Raw genomic sequence first — 25,230 nt, forward strand, 5'->3', positions numbered from 1 at the left:
CAGAGCTGCTCCATCCCTCTGCCCATGCTGGTGCCTGCCCTGGGCTCTCTGCAGCAGCTCCAGGTCCCTCCTGTGCTGGGGCAGCTCTGCAGGTGGGGTCTCACCTGAGCCCAGGGACAAGGAGCATTGAGCCATCCTTGGGGCCTTGGCTTCTGCTGGCAGAATGCTGAACATGTCACAGAATAAATAAGAAAAGAGACTGCAAAATGTATCTGCACTTCTGTGCTAGAGAGATGACAGGAATGTGGAGGTGTGGATTCAGGATCTCCTGTTGCTTCAGAGCAAATATCATTTCCCACGAACAAAGATGTATCACAACAGCCGTGAACAACAGAAGAGAAGTTTTCATTTCAGTTGTTATCAGAAGGACAAAAAGGGAAAAAAAATCCTTTCACAGCCCTCAAGGGCATCAAAATCCCACTCTGATGACAGATATCTGAGATACAGTTTATACATCACTTTTCTGCTCAGTTATCCACTGCCAGCCACTCTGGAAAAACCTCTCTGTACACTTGCAGTATGGCTTGAAGGAAAAATCACCTCTTTATAACAAAATGCATTTCCAGCCTGAAGAATACAATGAAATTGTGTCCATTAAACTCATCTAAGTGACAATTAGCCTTGCCAGATTTGTTGGAAAATGGGACATTTAGTGCCATGAGGCTGCACTTTTCTGCATGGGCTGCACTGCACATTTGCAAGTTGCTCCTTGTGCCAAAAAGGTTGGCTTGTCACACACTGAGCAAGCTTTTTTAAGCAGTAATAATATGCCTGAGCTTTCAACAGCCTGGATAAATCTTAAATTAGATCTTCAGCAGAAGAGGATTTATCAGAGATGGTATTTCAGCAAGGCTCTGCCTTTCCTAGGGAAGGAAACTAAACTCACACCTAAATCAGGGGCACAAATGGCCTTCAAGAGATTTATACTCACATTTGCTTGAACAATGACAAAATAACGAGTCTTTTCTTCATAATTTAGTCTTTCCCTCAGAACTACTGCTCCAGACAAAGTGAGAGGAATATCAAAGGTCCTGTTGGAAGTCTGCAAATGAGAAAACAACACAATAACATTGAACATGCCTCAAAGTTCAGATGAAGCCACAAAGCTGGGCCACAATGGGATGATCCTTTGGTCGGTATTCCAAGGCTGCATCTGCCCTTCAAATCAGAGATTATAAAGCTTGCTATGTTTTCTCCCCACCCAATTCCCTCCTGAAGAACCCCCTAGTAATGAATCTGTACAGAACAGAATTCTTTACCTATCTGTTACTACTTGCAACCACCAAAGTCTGACTGAATATGCTTCTTTCCCCTTTGCCATCCTGAATTTGCAGTGGTGCATTCAAATCAAGTGCTCAAGCGGCAGAGATAAGAAATCCACATCATTGTACTTATCTGCTCTTTATTCTGCCTTTCATGAGGGCAATGAAGTGCTAAACAAGCAGAGAACGTCAACATTTAGGTGCCAGTTCATGCATACCTTCCTATCCGAGGAAATTCACATTTCAGGGTAAATGCAGATGTTAAATGGAGTGAAATACAATTTGTTCCGTGTATTTGCTTCCACTGACTCAGGTGACAAAGCTGGGGCAAAAACTGGCAGGAGGGCACACATTTCTGACCTGAGATCCAATTGCAATTTCATTATCAAATTAATCTAATTAAAAACACCTCCCATCTTTCCATGCTTCAATCTCTCAGTGCTGAAGATAGTTAATATTTAAGTATTTTGAACAGGCAACAGCAAAAAAAGATTCCAAACACAGCAGAGGCACAGAGCAATGTTGTTTCTTTACATCACATTTTTACTGCCTTTTTCCTTGAAGAGCCTAAATAACTGCTAAAAATGAAGGGGTTTTTTCAGCAAATAAATGAGAATGAGTGTTAAATTCTCCATGCTGCATGGGGAATTCAGGGTGGGCAGGAAAAAAGGATTGGGATGGGCATCCCAGACTGATAAATAACTGGAGATAGTCTTAGTTTGGCACTCACATTTTAGGATAAAATATTCCTAGTGCCCACCAAAGGGGGAAAATCAACAAGGGGATTTATACTGAGGCAAAACAGAAATCATGGAATCCCAGAATGATTTGGGTTGGAAAAGGTCTTAAAGCCCATCCAGAGACACCTTCCACTATTCCAGGTTCCTCCAAGCCCCAAAGTCCAACCTGGGCTTGGACACTTCCAGGAACGGGATAGACACAATTTCTCTGGGCATTATTGAAAGTGAAATGATCCAGCTGCTGACAGTGAGAGGGAAGATAAATTCATCTGTGGTTACAGAGCTGATGGACAGAGAAAACACTTGATATTAAGGAAAACATTTCTTCATATCCAACAGCAACCTCTTCTTCATTTACTACTTCATATCATAAGCAGAAACATAAACATAAACATAAACATAAACATAAACATAAACATAAACATAAACATAAACATAAACATAAACATAAATATAAATCAAGGGAAAAAAGCCTGAATGGCTGTACCTTGTCATTAGGATTGTACTGGATGACATATTCTATCTGGCCATTGGGACCATCATCAATGTCAATAGCACCATTGTCTCCAGAAAATCCTGTGAAGATGGTTGTTCCAACTGGAGTTAACTGCAAGAACAGCAAGAGATCCTCATTAAAACCTTGAGGTTTTAATTTGAACCTTATTTTTCCCCCTAGCTCTGGTCTATAAACATCATGACAAAACTTCATCTTTAAAAAAAAAAAAAAAAGGCAAAAATGAGAAAAACACTCTTTAAACCTGAAAGAACCCATGAAATAAATATAGATTAAACCCAATAAAAGCTCCTTTTTCAGACTCAGGAAGGAAAACAAGGATGAGCAGCAAATGTAAACAGAGCTTATTTGACAGCATCTTCATAGCAACGTGAACAGAGCCAGATTAATATTGTTACATGCAAACACAAACACCCAGAGAGCTCCATGGCTTTGAGCAAACACAGGAGTGAAGCTGTTGCTCCAATATTGCGTTGGCAGCAATTGAATGCCCATTAAATGATGTTTTGAAAATGAATCAATTTATAATTATCCTCGCGCAGATAAATAGCACGAAATCAAGGCCCATTGAGAGCAGAGACAGAAGATTTCTTGGGAGTCATCGTTTCTGAATTCAAATATTCAGGAAACTTTGCAAGTCATCAACCTGAGGGGGAGGAACAAATGAACAAACACTTGTGGGTTCAGCACAACCCTTGCTCCTTGGTGCTCTCCAGACTTGCGGCCCTTCAATTCCCACTGGCCCCTCTTCTTTCCTCCAGAACTTACACAAAGTTGCTGCACATATTAAAACCTAGAGGGTCTAAAAAGGTTTGAAATGTTGGAAGAAGAGCAGGAGGCAAAGGACAGAGTCATTCCAGCACTTGGTGCAGATGTGGATGTTATTTCACGTTCCGGTTTTGTGGTGCTCACAATAAAGCAAAGACTTAACTCCCCATTTCCTCCTGCACTCATAGTTCCTGTTTTATTTATAAAGCTGCTAATTAAGGGTGTAATGGTAGGCAGAGTTCTCTGGGAAACATTTTCAGGGCTGACAATACTGAATCTTTGAAATAAAAGTCACCAATTCGAGGCCTTTTTACGGTTAAACAAGTGGAGCTTAATTTATTACACACACTTACACCACAACTCTTTATGTTCATGTTTTGCTGCTAACTTGGCTTATTTACTCCTGGAACAGGCAGCAGAAGTGTCACACGTGGGTACAGGAAGTTGAATGTGCCCTAATGGGTTGGGATGTGTGTGGGAGAAGGGGAGAGAAGACCAAAGTAACCTGAAAATCAGCTGGGAAAAGTTCCAGGATGGTTTGCAGGGGGATTTCCCACCACTGGGGATGGGCTGCTCCCTGATATCCACTCAGGAACCCCCTTGCTGCCTCCTCAGTAGCTCAGGAGAGGAAAATCCCATGTTCTTGAGGGAAAAGAGGGAGACCAGGCACCCACTGCCTGGGTGGCCTCTGTCACCTCTGCCCTGAGGCTGTGGGGAACATTGATTCAACATCCTGCCAGGAAAAACACCCTGGGATGGGGACAGAGGGACACTAACCAGCACTGTCCCCTATCCCAGGCTCAGCATCACTCCTTAACCCCCAGCTCCTCTCACCATTTTCTCGCCACTCCTTGCTGCCACATGGCAGTTTCCCCTCTCTTAAACCCCTTTTCCTCTCTCTTAAACCCCTTTCCCCCTCTCTTAACCCTTTCCCCCCTCTCTTAATGTCCTTTTCCCCTCTCTTAACCCAGTTTTCCTGAGTTCCATGCAGCTGGCTGAGGGCTGGGATGTGCCCAGTGCTGGAGCCTGTGGATGCCTCAGCCCAGAGCAGCTCCCACCTTTCCTCACAGAGACTCCTCAGGTCCTACCTGGGCACTGACACCCTGTAACTCAAAATAAGAGAGTTTAACCAATTAATCCCTGTTTAAGCAATGGTTCCATTAGTGGGAAGAGCCAGGCACGGTGCTGGCTGGTCATGGCGTGGCATGGGATGGAAATCTCCCAGGTTGCTGCAGGCCAAACAGGACAAAGTCCTGGTGCTCCCAGATGGATCTGAGTGGGGCAGCTCTGCAGACATCAGACATGTAGAATGCCAGAATGTTTTGGGTTGGAAAAGACATTAAAGATCATCTAATCCCAGTCCCTTCCATGGGCAGGGACACCTTCCACTGTCCCAGGCTGCTCCAAGTCCCAGTGCCCAGCCTGGCCTTGGGCACTGCCAGGGATCCAGGGGCAGCCACAGCTGCTCTGGGCACCCTGTGCCAGGGCCTGCCCACCCTGCCAGGGAACAATTCCTAATTCCCAATATGCCATCTAAATTTCCACTCTGTCATTTTGAAGCCATTCCCTGTGTCCTGTCCCTCCATCCCTTGTCCCCAGTCCCTCTCCAGCTCTCCTGGAGCCCCTTCAGGCCCTGGCAGGGGCTCTGAGCTCTCCCTGGAGCCTTCTCCTCCCCAGGTGAGCACCCCCAGCTCCCTTCAGAGCAAAGAGGCTCCAGCCCCTCCATAGCTCCTTTGGACTCATCCCAACAGATCCCACTGCTGGACACTGTACTGCAGATGGTGTCCCATATTTAAAAAACCAAACCCATATATTTAATACTATTAAATATTGTAAAAATGCTGTCACATCCAAGCAGCCCGGGAGATGACAGACACCCTGGAGCTGCTGGCACAGCTCCCACCAGCCCGTTCTGACAGCGTGCAGATAAATAGTGGCCAACATAAAAAGGCTCCAGCGCCGTAAAGCACATTAATAAGTGATAACAAAAGAGACAGTTGCAAAAATGACACATCAGTAAACACCAGAACTCCAATTCCATGCTCTAACAGTAAAAGTCAAAAGCTAAAGTCTTGCATTTGATCTATTGCACCCAGAATAACTGACTGCAGATGTGCAGACCTTCAGGACACACACGTTTCCATTTTATCTAAGTTTTCTTTCCTGCAACATAAATGATACTAGAAAAAAACACTGGGAAAAAAAAATCCTTTCCACTCCTTCATAGCAGAGCTCCAGCAGCATTTGGACAATGCTCTCAGGGGTGCACAGGGTGGGATTTTTGGGGTGTCTGTGCAGGGCCAGGGGCTGGAGTGGATGATCCTGGTGGGTCCCTCCCAGCTCAGGATATTCCACGATTCTGGGATTTCCAGCCTGCTCAAGATCTCACATTAGAGATTCCTGCAGCCTTTTGAAAAATTTAGATGAGCTCTTAACTTGATGCTTCAAATCCACTTCCAATCATCTGGGAGAGGCCCTCAGCACTCCAAACATCACCAACTTTTTACACAGAGATCTCAGCACTGTGCTGATTTTCACTATGATATTTACCATTAGCCAGCCATAATACATTTTCCTACAATTTGTGAGGGATTTCTGAGAGACTGCTGTCACCTCCTTGTTGGAACAACAAGGAGGAACTCAGTTCCCCTGATAAAATATAATTTTAGCCTGGAGAAATGGAGGCTCGGGAGGGTCAGGTTTTGCTGTCAGGGAACAGGGACAGAACAAGGGGAAACAGCCCCAAGCTGGGCCAGGCGAAGCTCAGCTTGGATGTTGGGAAAAATCCCTTCCCTAAAGAATGGAATTTTGTTTCTCCACAGGAACCTTTGGTATGTCCTGGGGAAAGGGCTTGAAGTTGTGCATCAAAGGGTTTAACCATCAGAGTGTTTTACCTTATGAAAACAAAAACTTTAGGGATTGCAAAGAGACAATTCCAGGAGTGTCAGCGACAGCCTGAGGATAATAATCTCTGTGGGAACTCAATCCAGTGGAAAAGAATCATGGTGACACAAAACAAGGAAGATTCCAAAAAGAATGCAATTAAACAAAGAGAGAGGAGATGCACACAATAAATCTTCCTCTTGCACAGTCTACAGCTGTAGCACTTAAAACCTTCCTTCAGCGTGATTAATGGCTATTAGAAGTAGAGATGCAGACAGAAGCATTCAGCTCTTCCATAAAACATTTGGAAAATGAATTTCCCTATTATTGCCTATTTACAAAGTTAAAAATGAATAATTTTTCAGAGTGGCCCCAAAGAGCAGAGCAAAGCCAGATTTCCAGTTAATCATTCTGAGCTAACACTCTTTTGATGATGTCTACCTGTAGAGATTAATTATTTCGATACCACAAGGAAAAAGGAATAATTACACCACGAGAAATGAAAATTCAGCACAAGTTCTAATTCTCAACAGCCCAAACCCAAAGTTTTGAGATGACTGAAGTTCAAGAAAGGCTCTTATTTTGCCAAGGATTCCTAGCTCTGCTAAATTAAAAGAGGAAAAAAAAAATGCCTCGAACTAAATAAATGAACCAACCCCAAAATGTTGGATTACAAGCAGCTCTAAGGTTACATGCATTTAATAAATACTGACTTCAACAGTGTTCTAGGGGCTCCACCTCTACTTCCAAACAGAACCTGCTATTAAAGGCTCCTGACTTGCTCTGTAGGACTCAGGAAAGTGAAAAACCAAGAGCAAAGAAAGTCAGTTTTATAAAACCCAGGGAATGCAAAACTGGAGCTGCATTTAGCTCAGATAAAAATGATCAGATAAGTTGTGTTGAACACAAAACACAGACACCACCACTGAGCCTCAGCAGTACAAGATTTTACTTCCTAATCCCTGTATTAAGCTCCATAAATTTAAACCCCTTGTGGGAATGCCATATATTTGCCTGTGGAATATTAACTGAGCTGCATAATTCTTCTGAATTTTAACTTAGCTGCAGAACTTGGGTTTAATATGGTAATAACTCAAATCTTCAAGTCACCAATACGGTCAAATTTAGCCCCAGGCTGTCATTGTCAGGAGTTTTTCCTAACTGAATAACAATGGGATATTTTCATATAAATAAAAATATGTCATGCAAAAAACCAAGGGAATAACTCTGCAGAGGATTTCTCATTATCATTAAAATGGTGACACATCAACCTTCACTTGTTTTTGCTTCCATGTGGAGATTCCAAAGGCTTGGGAGAGCAGTTGGAGTTGGCTGAGATACCTGGATTTGTAAAAGCATCAAAAAGGGAAAGGGAAACTTGCTCCAAAATGGTGGGGAAACAGAAAATCTGTTTTCAACTAAGACTATAAAGAAATAGATTTTATTTGTAACTTTATGTGGATCCCAGCACTGCCATTCCCAGCTAAACAATCTCATCCAACAAACATTCCAGCCTCCATCAACACTGACAAGGGCAAGCCCAGCTCCATACTTCTAACAGAAGAATTAGAATCCTGACAAAAAAAGTGTTCCTCAATAAACAGGCAATGAAGATTTTGATTTTTAGCAGCAAAAGCCATGTTTTCAAACCACTCACATGAATTTTTATGCACATTTTAATTTGGGATCACCTTTACCCATAGGTCTTCTATAGGTACATAAAAACCATTCAATTTCTCCAAAACACAATAAAATCTACTCCTCATTTGAGTTATTTTATGTTCCTTACGCAAGAGAAATTTCTGTACTTTTTGGTTTACAAGCAACCAGAAAACAGAAGCAAAAATTAACCACGAACCTTTCGTCCCAGTGCATTCCTGTTGCTAAATTCACCAGAGGCAGCACCAATTATGAGCAGAATAAATGAGCATTAAAACATTTAATCACTCATTAAAACCTTTGAGAGAGTCTGAGATGCTTTGTGAATTATTTTTTTGTTAATTAATTAATGAGAGCATGAACTCACAGGGTGCTGCTCAAGGGCACAGTGGTGCCATGTCAGATGTTATCCATGGAACAGAGATAAAATGAAAAGAAGGAATTAATTAAATCAGGGTGCAGCTGGTGGAAAGAGCAACAGTGCATTTTGCCCAGCAATAATTCCAATAAATGCTTGGTGTCCTCAGAACGTTGCTCAGTTTCTGAACACCAATAATTGGGAATGGTGCATTTTGCACTCTGCCTTTTGGACTTCTCCCTAATTATGGAAAATCCTTGTTTTCTTAGCACAGCCATACTGCCTGTCTTTGGTTTCACTGCAGAAATGATGCAGGTTTTGGAAGTGATCTGGGCCCTGCAGCACAACCCACACAAGACCAGAAACATTTTTTTACTCAGGACCAGAAACATTCCTGCACCGGGTCTGTAGAGCCAGAGAAATTCCACAGCCATGTGAAAGTCAATGTGAAAACCATGGACAAGCCCATGGAGGACCTTCCCAGTGCTCCCAGATTCCAATGGGAAGTCACATGGGCAGCTGGAGTGCCAAAAATGTTTCAACTAAATTTAAATTAATTTAAAACCAGGAAGTTTGAAAAACCTTGCTTATCCTTATCTCAGTTGCAGGTCCAATATAATGTGTGGATTTGGGAGGGTTTTCCTCCACACTTTTGGGTTAATTAGGCCTCACATCACCAATGGCCCACTCTTTTCCGAGGGCACATGTGTGGTCATGGAGATCAGAGACAACACAAGGACAGGTTGAAGAGCTGAATCTCCAAAACACAACAAAATAGAAAATTTCTACAAATCAAGTCTATTAAAATCAAAGCAGCCCTGCTCTTTCACAGAGTCCCACCTCACAAACCAAACCCCACCAGGCTGCATATTTAATATAATTTATTTCATAAATGTAACTCTACTTCTTTCAGTCTTCATCAGCACAAAACTGACCCATCTTTCCATTTTCCACATAATTTCAACCCACATAATTTCCATTGCTTCATGTAAGTCCCTGTTTCTACTCATTACTAAAGCCCTGACATGCCAACCCTGAAAACACAGGTTTTTTTCTGTATTCCTTATTGGCAGATTATTCAGTCCCTAACAAAATGAAAAAATTCATTGGAAAGTGAAATGAAGTTGTACCAGCTCAAGAAGAAAATATTTTTTTTTCCTTCAAATGACACAGTGGTCCAATCCACAGTTCTCTATTAAAAAAAACCCAACCAAACAAACCATAACATAATAAATAATAGAAAATAAAATCATTCATTTCATAGGCACCAGAGCAACAGCAATAAACCACATCTGCACTTTGCCAAGCTTCAACATTGTTAATAAAACTTAAACTGGTTTTTTACTTTCTTTTCCTCAACCATAGGTTTGTTGTTAAAAGTGATTTAATTTAACAGAAAACAACGCTTCATTCATGAAGACACTGCTTTAAATTTGGGTGCCTTCTGCAATATTCCTGGTGAAAACTGTGCTGGTCTTTGTATTCCTTAAGGAAAAGATGCAGGATAAGATGTTAGATGAAGCCTACCGAAGTGACGAGCGCAACAGAAAACAACCGCATTTTTTTGGTTTTCAAGGAGGAGGCAGTGAAAGCTGGGATTTAGCAGTGACCCCACCCAAGGGGGGAGGAGGAGGAGGAGGAGGAGGAGGAGGAAGCTCTGACCTCGTTGACGGCCACGTAGTAGTGCTCCTGCTGGAACTGCGGGGAGTTGTCGTTGCGGTCGCGCACCACGATGCGCACCTCGTGGTTGATGATGGTGCCCACCTTCTTGTTCACACACTGCACCTGCACCACGATGGACTGGATGGACATGGGGGGCTGCAAGGGGGAAGAGAGGTTGTGGTAAAGGACCTGGAAAACGGCAGCTGTTTGAGCTTTTTGTTTATTGTTATTGGAATTCAATGGATGCCAGGAGAGCTGGGGTGGGAAGGGACCTTCAAAATCATCTCGTTCCATCCCTACACCTTCCACTGTCCCAGGCTGATCCAAGCCCTGTCCAGCCTGGCCTTGGGCACTGCCAGGGATCCAGGGGCAGCCACAGCTGCTCTGGGAAATCTGTGCCAGTGCCCCACCATCCTCATCACAGGGAACAATTCCTTCCCAATATCCCACCCATCTCTGCTCTCTGGCACTGGGAAGCCATTCCCTGTGTCCTGGCACTCCATCCCTTGTCCCAAGTCCCTCTCCATCTTTCCAGTTAGCTCCTCAAGGCCACACTTTGGTCATCCCAGAGCTTCTCCTCTCCAGGTGAGCACCCCCAGCTCTCCCAGCCTGGCTCCAGAGGGGCTCCAGCCCTTGGAGCATCTGTGATGTCCTCTGGACACTCCCCAAAGTCTTTCTTATTTCTTTCCTGTCTTGAATTGAAAGGTCAAGTCTGAAATTAATCACATTTGCTATCACTTACATTCGCAAATAATTCAGAAACAACTTTCAGTATGGACAATCCTGTTTTTCTCACTGCAGTGAACACTGCAGTGCTCTAAAACTCCCAAACTGATGAATGGACAAAGAAATTTAGGCTGGAATGGCTTTTACTACTCATTTTAGTAAGATCCAAGAGTTTTTAGGCTGCCTTTAATAAGCTGCAGTCACTACTAAATATATTTGGATTAATTAGCCAAGCCCAAAAATAATATAATTATTTGAAATTAAAGATATTTGATAAATATTTGATATTCTGAGTTTGCAAAAATATGTAAATAAACAATGCCACAATGGCAAAATTTGTTTATGAAACCAGGGACAAATCATCCCAGCACCTTTCAGCAGCTTCAGTTTTGATTTATCACTGGTCATTCTTCTTAAAGTTTTGGAAGAAAAGCATGGAATTTTCTTTTTATCTGATTTTATTTGGAAAACACACTGCCATTCTTAGTAACAATCAATGGAATGTAGGAAGATTTGCTGTCAAGAAAGGCAAGAAATAAAAAAAGGACAGGATCAGGCTGACTGAATCAGCAGGGAGAGAAAAATAGGAAGGACGTCCAAATATATGGAATGTGATAATTTGTGAAACATGGACTCCAATTTTTGATCTGTAATAAAAAAGTTTAATCTAAATGTTCAACATAATAAAACTCCCAGTTTCCTTGGTACTGCAAAGTGTCAAGTGGATTTGAGCGGAAGGATGGGAAAAACAGGTTGGGGTTTTTGTTAACCAAAAGAGATCATCCATCCCACACTGAATGGTTCTGTGGTGATGGGGTAGCACAGTCCTGGTTCTGAAGGCTGGAAATGTCCTTTAGGAGAATCCATAAGGCTGGAAAAGACTTCCAAGACCATGGATTTCAGCTGTTGACCCAGCACTAACCCGTGTCCCCAGAAGAGCCATGTTAATAAAGGCCACGACACACATTTCATATTTTTACTCAGGGTTGCTCTCCTTTTCTTTGTGTTGTGAGGGACTGCACTACCCTGAGGCCATGCAAAAGAGGCACGGGGGGCATCACAGAAAAAATCTGAACCACCTTAAAGCCCAGATTTTCTTCTCACAGCCCACCAAGCTTAAATAGCCACAGATGAATGACTGAGCACAGTATTAGAGGTAAGAAGTGCTCCAGTTCATGGCAAAAATTAATACCTTAAATACCAATGTAAACACATTATTACCTGAATTTAATTAAGAAATGTACACACTTCACTTGTTTCCAGGGGACTTGAGTCTACTTCTGGCAAAGAACATCCCTGTGAAGTGTCTAGGAACTCACAATAATGGGAATTTGTTCAGACTGTGACTAATATTGAAACTCAAATAATCTGATGAGGTTCTTTGGGTAAAGCATCGACTTTGATTCATATTAAGGTGACAAAAAAGTGTCACTAAATAGCCTTGAAAAGAAGAATTAGCAGTGATCCAATATGGATTTTGGTTCCTAGCTCCCTATGGAAGGGTGTGGGGTGATAAGAATTGACCCTACATTTCCTAGAGTGATTCTCCAGCCTTACCTTCCATTCTAGGCTCTCAGTTTTTGCTCTGGCTTAAAATTAAATCTGAGAGGCCAAAGCTGCTCCAGCAGCTGCTGGCTGGCACTTGAAGAAGTGCCAACTCTCCCAGAAAGTCTTCTGCCACCATGACCACTCTGCCACACTTTGTGCTTTGCATGGGAAAACAGTTTGTGAATTAAAACAAAATTAAGAACAGCTGAATTCAATTAGTGCCTTTCACCAGCAAATGGAAATGAGGAGAAATTTGCATGTTGTTTTTGGTACTTATGAATTTATCTCAAAACACATGGAGAAGAGAAATTAATCAATCAAGCTAATACAAAACAAACTTCCCTGCACTCCAAGGAGAGCTCCTGAGTTTCTCAGCATTCTTGCCATATTGATTAAAGCACTTGCAAGTCAATTTTACTTGCAGGTTCTGTCACAAGGTTGCAACACTGTGAGGAAATGTCTCTATTTTTAGAGTGTTTTCTCCTCAATGAAATTAGCCTAGATGAGAACACGCCTATTTATTTTGTGCTTTTCATCTTTCTTTTTATAAAAAGCAAACCTACCCTGGCAATATTTCCTTAACACCAACAGGAAGGAGCACAACAAATATATTTTAGGGTGCCTTAAAAAAAACCCAACGTGAACCAGCACATTCTCAATGGAACGAGATTTTATTTTTATTTATTCTGTGCTTTTCATCTTTATTTTTATAAAAATCAAACTTTCCCTGGCAATATTTCCTTAACACCAACTGGAATGAGCACAGAAAATATATTTTAGGCTGACTTAAAAAAAAAAAGAACGTGAAACAGCACGTTCTCAATGGAACATGTCAAGCTTTGTGAGTGAATTGTGGCAGCCACGACTCGTCACTTCTCACAGCTCATAATTCAGTGTACACAGGGAAAGCAGGCTGCTAACAAATGTCACAGGGCACAGGGTAAGCAGCCAGCAAGCCAGAATAAAAATTTAATTCAACAAACGAGTCAAGTTTGGTCAGATATAAAACTCTTAACGTCAGGTTTTTTTGGTCTTCGTTGTTGTGTTTGTTCACAATAATATTTGCACATAAGGTCAAGTTCCTGTGTGCTCCCAATAAATCCTAAAAAGAGGATCAGATGAACTCTGTTCCCATCCATCTGGGGAGAAGACAGATGCAGGGATTATATTCCAGCGGGGTTTGTGTGCGTGGTGAAGTGGAGGTGAAGGTGTTTGTGGAGGAGGAAAGCAAGGCCAGACTCACGTCTCTGTCCAGCACGCGGCCGGTGCTGTTCAGGTACAGGGTCTGCTTGATGGGGTCCAGGATCACCCAGTAATCCACGTTGTCCTTCAGGGAGAGCTCGATGGTGGGGTCAGGCCCTCCTGCTGTGCCTTTGATCAGCATGTTGTCAACCAGGATAGTGCCTGCAACGACAGTGAGCAGCCCAGGGAGGAATTTATAGGGAATCCACATTCCTGTGTAGTTCTGCAAGCACTGCGACACTGAAAATGCTGTTTTCTACCTCAGCTTTGTGCTGCTTCATGTTTTGAGTGATGTTTAAAGAGTCTGAACCTTATTATCTGTAATAAAAAACTGCCTGTGACACTGCAGCTGTATCAGACAATGCCAGGAGAAGCACTTGCAATGCACAATGATTTAAATTGACAATGAGACCTGTCACATCCAGCTATCTACTTAACAAGATGAGCTTTTTCTTCATTGAGCAATCATCCCCCAATCTCACCTCGAACAAATGAAAGCATGGAAATAACAACCAAACTCGGAATAAATTTTCTGCAGCGAGAACGACACATCAAGGTGATGAGCGGAGGTAAAAAGCACAGTTACATAAAGCTCTCCAGGAAAAAAGAGGGTTTGTACCTGGAGTTGCTCTGAAACACAAACTGAACTGCAGCACAAGGATGTGGAGACTACAACCACAAGACAAAGCTGGTACTGAGAGGAGCAGCCAGCTCTCAACGTGGGTCTTTCCATGGAATCACAGCAACCCAGAATGGTTTGGGTTGGGAGAGATCCTAAAGATCCAAAATTCCACCCTGTGCCATGGGCAGGGACACCTTCCACCATCCCAGGCTGCTCCAAGCCCCATCTAACCTGGCCATGGACACTTCCAGGAATCCAGGGGCAGCCACAGCTGCTCTTGGCACCTCACAGCAAAGAATTCCTTAAATGTAACCTAAATTTTCCTTCTGGCAGTCTGAACCCATTCCCTGTGTCCTGTCCCTCCAGTTCCTGTTGCAGGGTCCCTCTCCAGCTCCCCTGTGTCCCTTCAGGCCCTGGAAGGAGCTCTGAGGTCTCCACAGACCCTTCCCTTCTCCAGGCTGAGCATTCCCAGCTCTCCCAGCCTGGATCCACAGGGAAGATGCTCCAGACCCCTCAGCAACTCCATGGCCTCCTCTGGACCTGCTCCAACAGTTCCATGTCCCTCCTCTGCAGAACAGTGCATGAAATTTCAAGTAGGGTCTCACAAGAAACCATCTTGTCCCATTCTGCCATTTAAAGCTCCCCTTCACCATTTAGCTCACTGCCCCCACAATGTACACAATTTCCAGTGGAAAACACTCCCAGCTCACTTCCCCAACATCAACCATTACAAACCACCCCAAGTGTTGCCCTCCGGTGCCACAGATTTGCACACACTGCATTTATAACCACTATTTATAACCACTCCTCTGAAAAAAATGTCATTTTTCTGCAAAATCAGCACTCCCCAGTTTGCTTCATACCAAAATATTAACAGGAATTATCTTTGTGGAAATTCACCAGCAGTTATGAAGAAAATCTGTCAATGTCAGTAGCAGCACAACATTTAAATTAGGTTAAAATATTTATCATGTAACCTCATGTTATTAAGGGCCCAAATAATTTATTTCAAAGTGTAGCATAAAGTTTCTTTACACCTTCACTTTATAACAGTGACTCTGTATAAAAATATTCATCTAAGAGGGGCTGATGTTTTTTTGCTAAAACAGCAAAAAAATCACTGATCTTAACCCCAGCAAACTGGTCTGCAGTCCTGTGGGGGAAAACACCACAGTGAGATCTTTTCAATCATTTATTTTGAAACTACTTTTTTTCTGACACAGTAGAGATGACAGGAAGAAAATTGCCAAATATTAAGGAATAGAACTTCAAAACTTTGCACCAAATACTGGCTTCAAGTTCAAGGAGCAACAACTTTTTAGCCACATGACAAACATTGGTTTTTTACCCAGGTGTTTTATGGCTCTTGGCACAATTTCCTGTTCAGTAACATCTGTACAGTTCTACTCTGCTCCAGGAGCTTGGCCTGGCACCTTTTGGGAAACAAGCACTGGTTTTAACAAAAGGAGGATTTCACCAGGAAAATACAGCCCATTTTAAACCCTGTGGCCCTGGCAAGTGTTGATGTCTACTCAACAAATCCTGTCAAATCTATAAAATCCACCAGTTTGTGCACTGCCCTTAGCAGTGTGTCTCAATGATGATGCAAAGAAGGGTTGCTAATCCAAATTCACTTATAAAAACATCTAAGCAACTTAAAATCTGTGATGATGAATTTCATAGTCTGCAGTCAACCACCATCACTTCACTGAACTCACTGCCTCGATTCTGCATCTCGTTGGACCCTGCTCTGCTTCACTCTCTGCTTGGTTTCACAAAGCACTTGTGCTTGCTTTGGTTTGATCCAGGGATTCTTTTCTTCTTAAAAACGGGCTGGATTTTCCTCAGATATTCATGAGGCACCTGTACTCTCTCTCTCTGAGAGACAGCAGTCTGCAAATCAGCCTTTTTAATAGCCATCCTTAAAGTTTTATTTTTCTACTGTATGAAGTCTCTGATATTTCAGAGGCCTTTCCCCTTTACATATCTCTAAGTTTTTTCTTACATCCTGCCTAAAATACCAGGGAGGGAACCTCCTAATGATAAATCTGATGTGTCTGCACGACCAGTTTTTCCATAAATGCCAGCAATAAAGCAAACCAGTCTGGTGGTATTTGTAACTCGCTGATACAATGAGTTTACAGAAAATCTGCTTTGAAATCTTATTGCACAAGCAAAAACTCAAACAATCCCAGAATCACTGAGGCTGGAAAATCCCTGCCAGCCCCTGGAGTCCCAGCTGTGCCCGGTGCCCACCTTGTGCCCAGCCCAGAGCACTGAGTGCCACCTCCAGCCCTGCCTGGGACACCTGCAGGGCTGGGCACTGCAAAGCTCCCTGGGCAGCCCCTGCCAAGGCCTGAGCACCCTTTGCATGCAGAAATTGCTGCTGCTGTCCCAGCTGAGCCTCCCCTGGCCCAGCCTGAGGCCCTTTCCCCTTGTCCTGTCCCTGTTCCCTGGCAGCACAGCCCGACCCCCCCTGGCTGTCCCCTCCTGGCAGGGAGTTGTGCAGAGCCACAAGGGCCCCCTGAGCCTCCTTTGCTCCAGGCTCAGCCCCTTGCCAGCTCCCTCAGCCCCTCCTGGGGCTCCATTCCCTGCCCTGGACACGCTCCAGCCCCTCCATGTCCCTCCTGGATTGGGAACCAGAACTGGACACAGCCCTGGAGGTCCCTGAGCAGGGCCAGCCCAAGGGACAGGCCCTGCCCTGCTGTCCTTTGTGCACAAACCACTGGAAAGGACACCCAAGACTATCATTAGGGATATTTTTTCTGGTTAATTAAGAAAAAATTAAAAAATTTTGATTGCCCGTTTTGAAAATTTGATTGCCTGTCTCCACAAGCAGATTTTAAGACCAGCTTTCCATCTTCCATGGAGAACCCACAATCTGGCTGCTTTTCCCTGATTAATGACTGAGGCACCTTGTGGAATGACCATGCAGATTTCCAAGGGATTAGTACAGGATAAGCTTCAAGGAATCAAAGTCAAGGAAGCTGTTAGCTAAAAAAGCAACAAAAGCAGCCAGAAACCAACAGGCTGGACAAGAGAGGAAAGATGTTTTATTGCCAGAGGGAGCATCATTTCTCTGAGCTTGTTGCAATTATTCTAAAATGGCTGCAAAACAGGACAACAAAATGAAAAACTATCAAGTGCTGTAAGTATTTTAACAATTTTGGAATCCAGGAGCTGAAAATCTTCACTAGGCTGAAATAAAAGGGAAGGTTTTTATTTTACAGCCCAATCTCAGGTGAACATTCTTTGGGAAGGGCATTGCACTCAGGTGCAAAAAGCCATGAAATGTGGGATCTGTATGCTCTGCTGAAGACAGGAGCCTGGCAGTAAGTACCCTGTTAGAAGTCACTTCCTGAATGATTTTGACACATCCTGGGATCATTTTAGTTGAATGTTTTGGCAGAACCCTTTTGTAAAGTGTGAGGGAATTATCACTGGTCTGGGAATAAACCTAATTGAATCATGAAGTGGTGTGGGCTGGAAGGCACCAATGTGGTTGAAAAGTCTCTAAACATCAAACAAGGCTTTTCTCTGCATTTAGATCTATTTTTGAAACACAGGAATGTACTTATGGGATTGGGCTGTGGCCTGCAATGTCTTTAATTGTCCAGCAATACTCTGCATCCCAAGTGGAAAAGCAAAATGAATCTGCAGAAGATTGGAGAACTGAGGCTCCTCCTCAGTGGTTCATTTTCTGCATTTCAGTCTTCAAAAACATCTCCTTCTGGGAATATTTTTCTATTTTCCTTAACATTTCCAAACTCTTTTGAACTTGCTCTAACTCTGAATGACACAGAAGGCAAATGCAACCCCTCTCTCCAAAACCTGTTCACACTCAATTGCTACTCAAAATCCAAGCTCTGTAAAACATAATTGACAAAGGACTGCTTTTAGGATGAAAAAACTGCATCCTGCTTCATAATTGAAATAAAAAGCATCGATTGCATATGCAAATACCAAGATCAGCCCAAAGACCCACCTAACCTGGTGGCCTGGATGCTGAGGACAGATCTGGATCTGAAATTGAATTCCAGCTCCCTCTTCCACAAGATCCTTGGCTCCAGGATAACTTTGTCCATGATCTTACTGGCTTTACAGGTGAAACAAATATGCTTGAGGTATTTGCAAAGCACACAGGCTCTTCTTTAAGGGGTTTTAAAAGCTCACACACTGAGAAGGCAGCAGCATTAACCCTGTTCATCTGCCCAGGGGGCTGGTGCTAAGGCCTCTTGGTACGACAAGGTGCAAGAGGTGACAAAAACTAAATGGATAAAAATTGATCAGTTGGAAGATGCTCAATATTGGTATCGACTGCTCGAGTCCCTGGCAGCCCCACAAGAGTAAAATATTCCCTGAAATGAAATTCTGAAAAAATATTTCCTTTTTGGTTTTTAGTTTAGCCAATGGGACCAGAAACAGATTGATAAGGTTGACATAAGATTGCCCATTACTCTGTATAAAAGAACAATGCTCCCAGAAATTTTAGCCTGCTGGTTCTTGATAAAAAACATTCCCAGGTTGGTGGTCTCATATCAGACACAAAAAAATGGCCATGAACAAAACTGGTACTTTATAAAGCACTCTATACACAATGAAAAGGTTTTCAACAAAAAACAAAAAAAACCCAACCAAATAAACAAAAACAAAATCAAAATAACAAAAAACCCTGCAAACAAAACAACAACAACAAACCACAGGCTAAAATTTCTGGGAGCATTTGAAGAAAAAATTATTCCTCTTTGTACCAGAAAGCAGAGAAGTAATAAAAATGCACATCCCACAGCCAGCAGTGAGATAAAACCTCTCCAGGCTATTCCATCCTTCCCTGTGTTTCTTGCCTCCCTTCCCAGAAGACTTTGGCAACTTTGAAGGTGATTTCCAATTTTTAGGACACAACAAAAACAACATTCTGAATAAACAGGCTCAACACAACCACTCCGCAGGTTTTCCAGGGAGGGAGTTTCAGGAATTATGGAAATTTCTTCCAGTGCCACAGCCTTTGGTCAAAAGGAGCTTGACCACCCAGAGGGTGCTGGGACACTGAAAAGGGAATGGACATGGCACCAAGGACACTGGAAAGGGAATGGACATGGCACCAAGGCTGCCAGAGCTCCAGGAGAGCTTGGACAGTGCTCCAGGTGGGATTGTTGGGGTGTCCTGGGCAGGGCCAAGTGTGGGACTGGATGATCCTTGTGGGAATCTTCCAAATCAGGAGATTCCATGAGTCTATATAAGCATGTTAGCACCAGCAAGCTTCCTATGGATGTTTTCCTGCACACAGGCAAACTCCTCAGCGGGAAATAATAAAAACCAGCATCATCCCTGAATGATCCTAGGGAATGATCCCAGGAGTCATCCCTGCATTCCATCAAGGGCAGAAAATGAGGGAAAATGCTTTCAGAATGACTCAAGTCCAAGTGAAGAAGAAAAATGCTGCTGTGCAGCAAAAGCAGAGCAAACCCAGGTTTGTGTCCTCACCTCAAAGCAATGCAAATGAACACCCAAACTGGCCAGAGACTGGATCCAGGCACTGGGATAAGAGCCAAACATCCAGCTCCTCATGAAAATCCAGGAAAAAAACATGAGACTCTATAAATAAAGAGGGGACCTTCAGCACTGGATGTCTTCAGACCAAACCTTCTGAGGAAAACATCTTCTCCTTGGATCCAGCTGAATGGACTGATGGGTCTTTATTCTATGGTCCTGATATTTTGAGACAGTGCAGAAACCTCAGCAAGTTTTAGTTCCATCCACATGGATTCACTGAGATTGGTAAAGACCACTGAGATCATCAAGCCCAACCTTCAACCAATATATGGGGAAGGAAACCATAAATATGGAAATATATGGGGAAGGAAACATTCAGAGAGGAGGGAGAACCAGTACAGGGAAACCTTGCAGCACAAAGGAGCTCGGGACCATGAAACTTTACACAATTCCCCCTTATGGGATGACAGTCAAAAGCAAGGGATGAGTTCTTGCCACAGCACTCAGTTCTGCAGCCACTTTTCACCCTGAGAGTTCTCCCATTCCTGAGAACAAATTCCTTACACCTTCCCCTGATGAAAGCTCCAGAGATTATTTTGCTACTTTGGGGAAAAAATATGTATATTAACAAAGTTTGTGCATATTCCCAGGCAGGAATGAGCTCCTGGGAACACAAATCCTCTGATTATGTACATTGATTATGGAGTTTGGTACCTGCAACCAGAATGATTTGCACTTAAAAGGAGCCACGCTCCCAGGGATATCCAAGTTTTCCCATTTGAATATATTATCACAAACCCAATCTTAGTTCTATTTCAGACCTGGTTTATTTTATTGAGACTATGTTAATAAATGTTGTATTTATTCTTTGTCTGCTCAAGAGGTCCCAAGCCAAAGCAAACCAAATTTTATCCAGTTTATTTTTGTTCACCTAACTCAAATCTGCTCAAGTCAAAAGCCCAAGCACTTTCTTTTAAATGTATGTTCATCTTTGCTAACTTTGGAATTTCTTTTGATAAACTTTTCCTCTACTTCATGGGTTGAATGCACTGAAACCATTGTTCCATCTTGTCCTATTGAGGCCAAATGGGGCAAATTTAAACCAGAAACTGCAACCTGCAAAATGTACAATGACCAGTCCTTAAATGGGACAGAAATTCACACCTAGAGCTCAAAAAGCACAGCTCCCAAAAACACTGATGTTGAAAATTAGAATTAATTCAGTGCCCACTGCAGTGATTTATTTTGGAGGCAACTGCAGACTGTGTGTGATATCATTGGTGTTTGCAGTCCTTCCATTCCCTCCTGAAATCCCTGACTGATCATTTTCCAATAGTGCTGGTTTTAAGTCCCTGGGAATATTCCCTGTCAGGTTTGACAAATGTGCAGCAGCACAAACTGGTTTTCATCAGAGATCTGCCTCCTTTGGTGTGTTAGTGGTTGTTGGCAAGACAAGGCCACGCTTTGGGTGCCCACCACCCCAAGACCAGGGAGCAGCCCAAGCTGACACTGGTGTTGGTGTCACCTTCAACTATGCCAAATGTGAACCAAAAATCCCCCAGGATTTTTGCTCTGCAACAAGGAGACCAGGGAAGGGCTGCAGGCTTGTAGGGTCCTCCTGCTAAATGGGAAAACCTGCAAATCCCCACAACTCAGTGTGGGAAGAAAGAGGAAGTTGGAGCGATGAGGCTGTCTTGGCTCTTTTCCTACACATAAACCCAGGATTTTGGAAGATTGGGATGTGAGACAAAGGGCCTGTGGTGCCTCTTCCTTGATGGTCCTTTATACACAAGATCCCCATGAACTGGAGCCCCTGGTTGTTCTGTTTCATTCACATTTTCCCGAGGGTGCCATACTTCCATTCTCATTCAACAGAAAATGGAAAAATATCTAACTTTCATTCTGATTCTAAGAATATGACATCTTTGGAAATACAGTTTTATGCCACCGAGGAGATGCCAAATTTTCCTGGGTTTGTTTCTCAAAAATAGGAACCCATCTTTCAGAATTAACCTTAAATCTTAAGAATTAATCTTAATCCCATCTCTGGGACTGAGGAATGGGGGGGACTCATCTCATCCCCCACTTGTGAGTGGGGCATGGCCTTGGCCAAGGAAATTCGGATGGAAACTTTCCTCCAAATGAATGTTTCTGCACAAAACCCAAAGAGATGAAGATCCATCACGCTTCCCTCACACCCCACATATCCATGTAATCCCTTTTGGAGGTCCTGGATACAGTCTGGGGCTGTGCCAGGTCTCAAATAAATACTTGTTATAAATAACTGGTTTTGTAAATCCTGTTTGCTTTCCAATTCCTTGAGCCACTTCTCAAGCCCATCAACAATGAGGTTTATTTGCTCTCTGTTTAGAAAAGCCTCATTTACACTTTAAACACACAAGGACTCCTAAATAATGAATCAGAGCAGTTCTTTGGGAGCCCTGTGATCAGCAGTGGCTGCTTAAGGTGTGAATTAAATGACTTGAATGTTTTCACCTTAATTTGGAGCCATCCTGGGGTCTGTTTGCAAACCATTAGGAGAGGAGCAGCAGGAGCCTGCACTGCTCTGCTCTAACCCTGAATTATTAAAATTATCAGAGCCTGTCTAAACATTGCTCATGGGTTTGCATAATTTTTCTTAATATTTCCTTGACATCTTCTGTGCACCACATGCAGCTGTTTTCTTTTATAAAGAAGGACAATTTACTGATGTTTTTCTGTTGTCTTTGTCTCTTCACACTGGTTTTCCTGCAGGAAAGCAACCCTGGGGAAAAAATATTAGCATTGCCAGCAGACCTGGATTTTCTTGGTGCATCCCAGAGCAGAGCCATTAAAACTTATTTTCTAAATGTGTGCTCCAATGTGTTTAGTCTGAGGTTGGGTCCAGTCTCCCAGTTGTTTCCAGATGTTGGAAAGGTGGACACACTGTAACCTGAGGCTCTTAAAAAGGGAATAAAAAGGAGAGTTTGGGGGAATGTAAGGATGGACCCCCAGTGACCACAGAATCCTGTAATCACAGAATGGCCTGGGCTGGAAGAGAACATCTTTAAAGTTCATCTTTTACTCCTGCCATGGCAGGGACACCTTCCACTGTCCCAGGCTGCTCCAAGCCCCAAAGTCCAGCCTGGCCTTGGGCACTGCCAGGGATCCAGGGGCAGCCACAGCTGTGCCAGGGCCTGCCCACCCTGCCAGGGAACAATTCCTCATTCCCAATATCCCATCCAGCCCTGTCCTCTGGCACTGGGAAGTCATTCCCTCTTGTCCTGGTACTCCAGGCTCTTGGAAATTGTCTCTCTCCATGTTTTCTCTTGGTTTCTTCATGCTCTGCAAGGCCACAGTTTGGTCACCCCAGAGCTTCTCCTGTCCAGGTGAGCCCCCCCCAGCTGTGCCAGCCTTTCCTCCCAGCAGAGCTGCTCCATCCCTCTGCCCATGCTGGTGCCACCCCTGGATTCATCAAACACAAAAAATTATCGCAGACCAAAATTTTTGTCTTCAACTAAATTTGGATACAAGTCGTTTGGCAATAATTCAACCTCACAATATTCCTGCTGTGAGATCCCTCCTATTTTTGCCCAGAAGGCCAAAGGAATCCTTGAGGTGAGGAGTGGAGCACTACAGAGGAAGAGCAAGCTGGATTTTGCCACAGATTGAGGAACATGCACAATTCCTTATCTATTTCACCTTCTATGTGAACAGGGAAGCATCCTCATTCACAGGAGAGAGCAAATCCTTTCTTTTCCTGAAAATTGCTTTATCAGAGAACTACAAAGTGTAAAAAAGGCCTTTGTTATCCATGAATTCTACAGCACCCTTTGTAACCTACAGCTGTGCATCAGCCTCTGATCACACTGCTGTCAAGGAGTCAGAATTCCAAACAACTGACCAGAAAGTGGCTGTGTGAGGATCACACCAAGTTTAGGAGCAGAATCCTGGATTTGGAGATTTTGGAAGCCAACAGAGGGATGGATAAGAGTGACCAGAACTGGTACAAACACCAGTCTGACATCTTTCTATCATATTTTCCCCCAAGATTTACTGTCAATAAATCTGCCCCAGCTCCTGGTTGTGTTTGCAGACATCCCACTAGAAACATATGAAAACTAAGAATAGCTGGCACTACATCCTGCCTGGAAGAATTTTATTTTCCATTAATAAAAGCTTTTCCTAAGCAGTTTTGTTGCACTTGCAATCAAGCACTGCCTTCTTCTCCACACTTTCAGTCTCTGGAAGTGTTCAAGAACGGGTTGGGACAAGTGGAAGGTGGCCCTGCCCAAGTCAGGGGGTGGAACAAGGATGACCTTTGAGGTCCCTTCCAATCCAAACCACTCCATGATTATGTGATTCTTCCTCACTCAAATCCCAAGTCCCTAATGCCACTAAAGTGCTATCATCAAAAACCAATTTTAAGCAGCAGTTTTGCAGTTATCAGGGGAAAAAGCAAACCTGTAAAAGCCACACTGCTCCCCAGAGCCAGTCAATTATTTCACCCCTTCCCTGACCTGGCTGTCAGGGAGGCAGCAAGGACATAACCAGCATCAAAGTGTTACCTGAGGAGCAGGCTTTTAAACTTTTCACCACCTGACCTGCAAACTATGATTGATTTAATTTTCCCTTTCAGTCAGACCTGCTCCTTTTTCCACAGGGAAATCACCCTCACCAAAAAAGTTCTTTGAGCACTTCTCAGCACAAAGTTGAGGGAACTGCAACCAAACATTTGGAGGAGGTTGCTAAGAACTCACAGCGTTTCACTACGCCTGTGATCTGAAAGCTCTTCTAAAGACTAAAATCTGAATTAGAAAGAATATTAGATGTGATTAACTAAATTTGTGCTGTTCTGTTGCCCTGTGGAAATGAAAATGGACATGGAAATGAGTGGCAGGCTGTTTTCCCAGGTAACAAAGGACAGGGTGGAAGGAAATGGCCTCAGGTTGCACCAGCGGAGGTTTAGATTGGATATAAGGGAAAATTCCTACACAAAAAGGGTTCCCAAGCACTGAATGGGCTGCCCAGGGAATTCAGCATCTCTGGAAGCATTCAAAAACCTTGAGGACCTGGGATAGTGCTGGGCTGATGTCTTAATGACTTCAAAACCAGCTTCTCTTGGCACCCTGTGCCAGGGCCTGCCGACCCTGCCAGGCAACAATTCCTAATTCCCAATATCCCATCCAGCCCTGCCCTCTGGCACTGGGAAGCCATTCCCTATGTCCTGTCCCTCCATCCCTTGTCCCCAGTCCCTCTCCAGCTCTCCTGGAGAGAGAAGTACATTTAATATGACTTTTCACAAAAACCTATAAAAGAAGAGACAAGAAAAAAAGAATTAACAATTCTTAAAAGTAGAACCAACCTCGAAGCCACACAGAAAGCTGGGAGTAACTGGCAACTATTATTTCTACTAAATGTTTTGTTCTGCATTCAATTGAGTTATAATCTTTCACAGGGAGACCCTGCAGGCTCTCTGGGCAATCTGCTCAGGGCTGTTCCAGCAGCTCCTGGCCCTGCTGTGCTCAGCACCCAGAGCTGGACACAGAGGTGCCCACAGGGCCAGGATCCCTCCTTCTGAACCATGAACACAAATAATCCACATTTTTTGAAAAGTTTCTTACACAAACATCATCAAAAACACCATCCAAAACAAGATTCTTACACCATCCAAAACAAGACCTTCCAATGGGAGACCAAATGAATGTCAGGAACTGAGAGAAGTTTTCAGGTGCTCTCGCAAGGCCAAGGCTTTTATCTTTACACTGAGCAAT

The 25,230-nt window shown here is 43.4% G+C and overlaps 1 protein-coding gene across 4 annotated transcripts in view; it reads right to left on the reverse strand.

The window, feature by feature from the left end:
• Nucleotides 1–25,230, reverse strand: part of PCDH15 (protocadherin related 15) — a 638,977-nt gene that overhangs the window by 187,876 nt on the left and 425,871 nt on the right. For all 4 annotated transcript variants that reach the window (XM_058028641.1, XM_058028640.1, XM_058028642.1 and 1 more), the window contains 4 exons: nt 13,364–13,524; nt 9,847–10,002; nt 2,490–2,609; nt 932–1,042 (listed from right to left, as the gene is read on the reverse strand). In XM_058028641.1, coding sequence (XP_057884624.1) covers nt 932–1,042; nt 2,490–2,609; nt 9,847–10,002; nt 13,364–13,524 — 548 coding nt within the window. The remainder of the gene's footprint in view (nt 1–931; nt 1,043–2,489; nt 2,610–9,846; nt 10,003–13,363; nt 13,525–25,230) is intronic.

Source organism: Melospiza georgiana, chromosome 8 (genome assembly GCF_028018845.1).
Source record: "Melospiza georgiana isolate bMelGeo1 chromosome 8, bMelGeo1.pri, whole genome shotgun sequence".
Lineage (NCBI taxonomy): Eukaryota > Metazoa > Chordata > Aves > Passeriformes > Passerellidae > Melospiza > Melospiza georgiana.